The sequence below is a fragment of the Euphorbia lathyris genome, chromosome 10 (assembly GCF_963576675.1).
Source record: "Euphorbia lathyris chromosome 10, ddEupLath1.1, whole genome shotgun sequence".
Lineage (NCBI taxonomy): Eukaryota > Viridiplantae > Streptophyta > Magnoliopsida > Malpighiales > Euphorbiaceae > Euphorbia > Euphorbia lathyris.
Window position 1 is genome coordinate 64,630,305 of NC_088919.1, and position 3,167 is coordinate 64,633,471.

Below are 3,167 nucleotides of genomic sequence, written 5' to 3' on the forward strand. Positions count from 1 at the left end.
TTACCTTGTCACCTCGAAATGAGGCGGTGATGTGTAAGTCAGTGTAAAAGTTGGTAATACGCTTGGGACCATTGCATGATGGACCTTTGGGAGTTATGGGCCCGTCAATGCTTAGGCTTTTAATGTATCGGATCTAAATACCAATGGAGTTCGATTCTACTAGCCGAAATTGTTATCTCTAACTCTAATCGTCAAGAAGATTGTCAACTTCTTCATCCAGGTTTGGGGTTTATAAGCACCATTTTTGCTTTGTTTTTCTTGTTCTTGATTGAATTAAACTTTTAATCATTTCTCGTTAGAGTGTATTGTTCCTTTTCTCTATGCGAGCGTTATCAAGTTTTATTTACTATCAATTATCTGATAAACCTGACTTATTGAAAGATCGTCAATCAATTTCTAAAGTAATAGACCCAAAATCAATTTAGGGTGCTTTCGGTCGTTATGCCAAAAACAGTCTATTATAACTTTATCGCGATTTAGTATCAAGTTTCACCAAATTAGAGGTAAAAATTGTCCATAATATAATACTTTGCCAAAACCCCCAAAATGTAATTAAGCTTTAATTAAAATACACAGCCACAATAAGCAAAAAGGGGATCTGAAACAAACAAACAAACAATGAAACCCTAAAAACATCTTAAGGATTTTGCAACAAATTGATTAGAGTTCTGCAATTTCACGGCGACAAATAAAATGAAAGTAATCAATCATCGAGCATCTTCCGGAGGCGATCTCTGACAAATTGGCTACGAGCTTTGGTTCGAGCTTGTTGAGGAGCTATATTCACCATGGACAGATGAGCTCCATATGCAATCAGAGAAACGCCGGTGATCATGACGCTTATTGTTACTGTTAATTGCTTCGGCGTCGGTGGATATGCCCAAAGCACCATCGGAGTTTTCCTGCTCTGCTCTGTTCTGTTCTTGCTGGATACGATAGAAAAAAAGAGGGTAATTCTTATGTTCCTTGTTTTGGTAATTATTGCTTTTGTTTTTAATGGGCCTTAATTGGGCTGTCCTGTCCATTTATTTAGCCCATTTCAGCAATGGTTTAGGGGCGTGAACCGCATATCGAACCGAACCGATTGAATTCGATTTCTCGGTTTGGTTTTTTTGATACTTCGGTTTGATGCCGTTTTTTTTGTTGCATTTCGTTATTCCGTTCGGTTCGGTTTGATAAAAAATGTAAAAAACCCGAATTTCACTGAATTATACATTTATATATATATATATATATATATACACTTATATTTGATAATAGAATTTGAGATTAATATTTTTAAATTCAATGAAATATTTGTACTTTTTTTCTAACTCGTACAAAATACAATATAATTTTTTTAATTGTTTTTTCACGTCTATTCATATAGTTGTAATGTGTTACTAATTAGTGATAAAATTGCACACATTTGAAGTGTAAATTACACGATTCATGACGTGAATTATTTCTTAAGTTGATCCAACTTAACAACGTTATGGGTAAATTTATTCTTTACTATCAGCGTTAGGGATAAAATATTGTATCATTTAGACGAAGGTTAGAAATTGTACCATTGAAAAGAGTACGCATGAAAAATTTTAGAGTGCAATTCATATATGGGTAAATTACACAATAGTCAAAATTGATAAATTATTTACAAGTATTTTATATTGTTAAATAAATTTATTTATATGTCAAATCTGGTGGGTTTTTTTTTAAAAACTGCTTTTTCCTCATAAATAACCGACTGAAAATTCGATAAAAACAAAAATAAAATTATGATATTATAATATTTTAAGATTGAAAATGATACGATAATAAAATACATAAAAGGATTTGATATATTTAAATAAAAATTAAAACCTGATTTTTATCTTCTTTTGCTAATTATTGCCTTGTTTTTTTAATGGGCTTTAGTTGGGCTGTCCATTTATTTAGCCCATTGTCAGCAATGGTTTGCGTGCTCTCTCTATCTTCTCCCCATAATTCATAGGGGTGAGCAAATAAAACCGGTCAAACCGGTAACCGAACCGAAAACTGATAATCCGAATCGGAAAAAGTGGTTAACTAAAGCGGTGGTTTTTTTAATGATTAAAAAAATAGATAGGTACTGGTTTCGGTTTTGGGTTCAAAAACCGCGGTTAACGGTTAACCGAACCGTTTAATAAATATAATTTAAAAAAATATATATAGGCCATTTGACGACAAAGGCAAGACAAATATAAATATAAATACATATATTATATTGCTTAAGATAAATACATAGATTATAACGTAGATTAATATAAATATATAACATAGATTATACTGCTTTATGTTGTAATAAGTACTTTGATGAAATATTATTTACATTTCTTTATGTTTTAAATATAAATTTGATGGATTGTTTTTTAGTTCGGTACTTATGTTTGAATTCTGAACTTTTATATGAATTCGTTTCGTTTGAATTTTTGAAATTATGTGTATTTTAATATTGTTTAAAAATTTAGGTTTGGGGTAAAAATTATGGTTAACCGTTGATTTTTGGTTAACTAGTGAGAATTGGTTAAAAACCATTTACCGAAAAACCTAATCGAAATTAATGGTTAACCGATTGATATAGACCGGTTTCGGTTTGGATGGTGAAAAACCTGTTGATAACGGTTCGGTTAATTTTTTTGCCTGATGGACTGGTTAACCGAACCGTGCCCACCACTAATAATTCATGTTTTTTTTTTTTGGAATAAACGTTGAATTTGACCCCTAACGTTTTGAGTGAAGTATATAGATTTGGTTATAACGTATTAATCTAATAGTTTCAAGTAAGAGTAACTTTAGTCCTATATTATCGAAAATTTGAAAATATTTATTTTAACTTTTATTTAACCGTAGCATCAGATCTTTCAAACATCAATTATATTTAAGATATTTAATATGTTACTAACACATATAAAAAAAAACCATGTTGAAATGCTAACAATTATGTCTGACGCATTGACGGGACGCTAAAAGGGGATAGACCCCTTCGGTAGGAGTTGGCTGGAAGGATTTGGGAAAAGTCGAGACGTCGCATGGGATTTTGGCCTGGCTAAGACCTGGCCCCGTGACACTAGGGAAAGAAGCGATACTGAGGTGTCAATCGGATATTAGTTATGGGGTAGGATTTTAAAAATAAAATAAATGAAATGATAAAAATACCCCTTTGACCT

The 3,167-nt window shown here is 31.7% G+C and overlaps 1 protein-coding gene across 1 annotated transcript; it reads right to left on the reverse strand.

Moving 5' to 3' along the window:
- Positions 1 to 497: 497 nt before the first annotated feature.
- Positions 498 to 1,155, reverse strand: LOC136209447 (uncharacterized). The gene has a single exon (XM_066000911.1). It carries the CDS (start codon positions 890 to 892, stop codon positions 704 to 706), a length of 189 nt encoding a protein of 62 aa, XP_065856983.1. The 5' UTR covers positions 893 to 1,155; the 3' UTR covers positions 498 to 703.
- Positions 1,156 to 3,167: the final 2,012 nt, after the last annotated feature.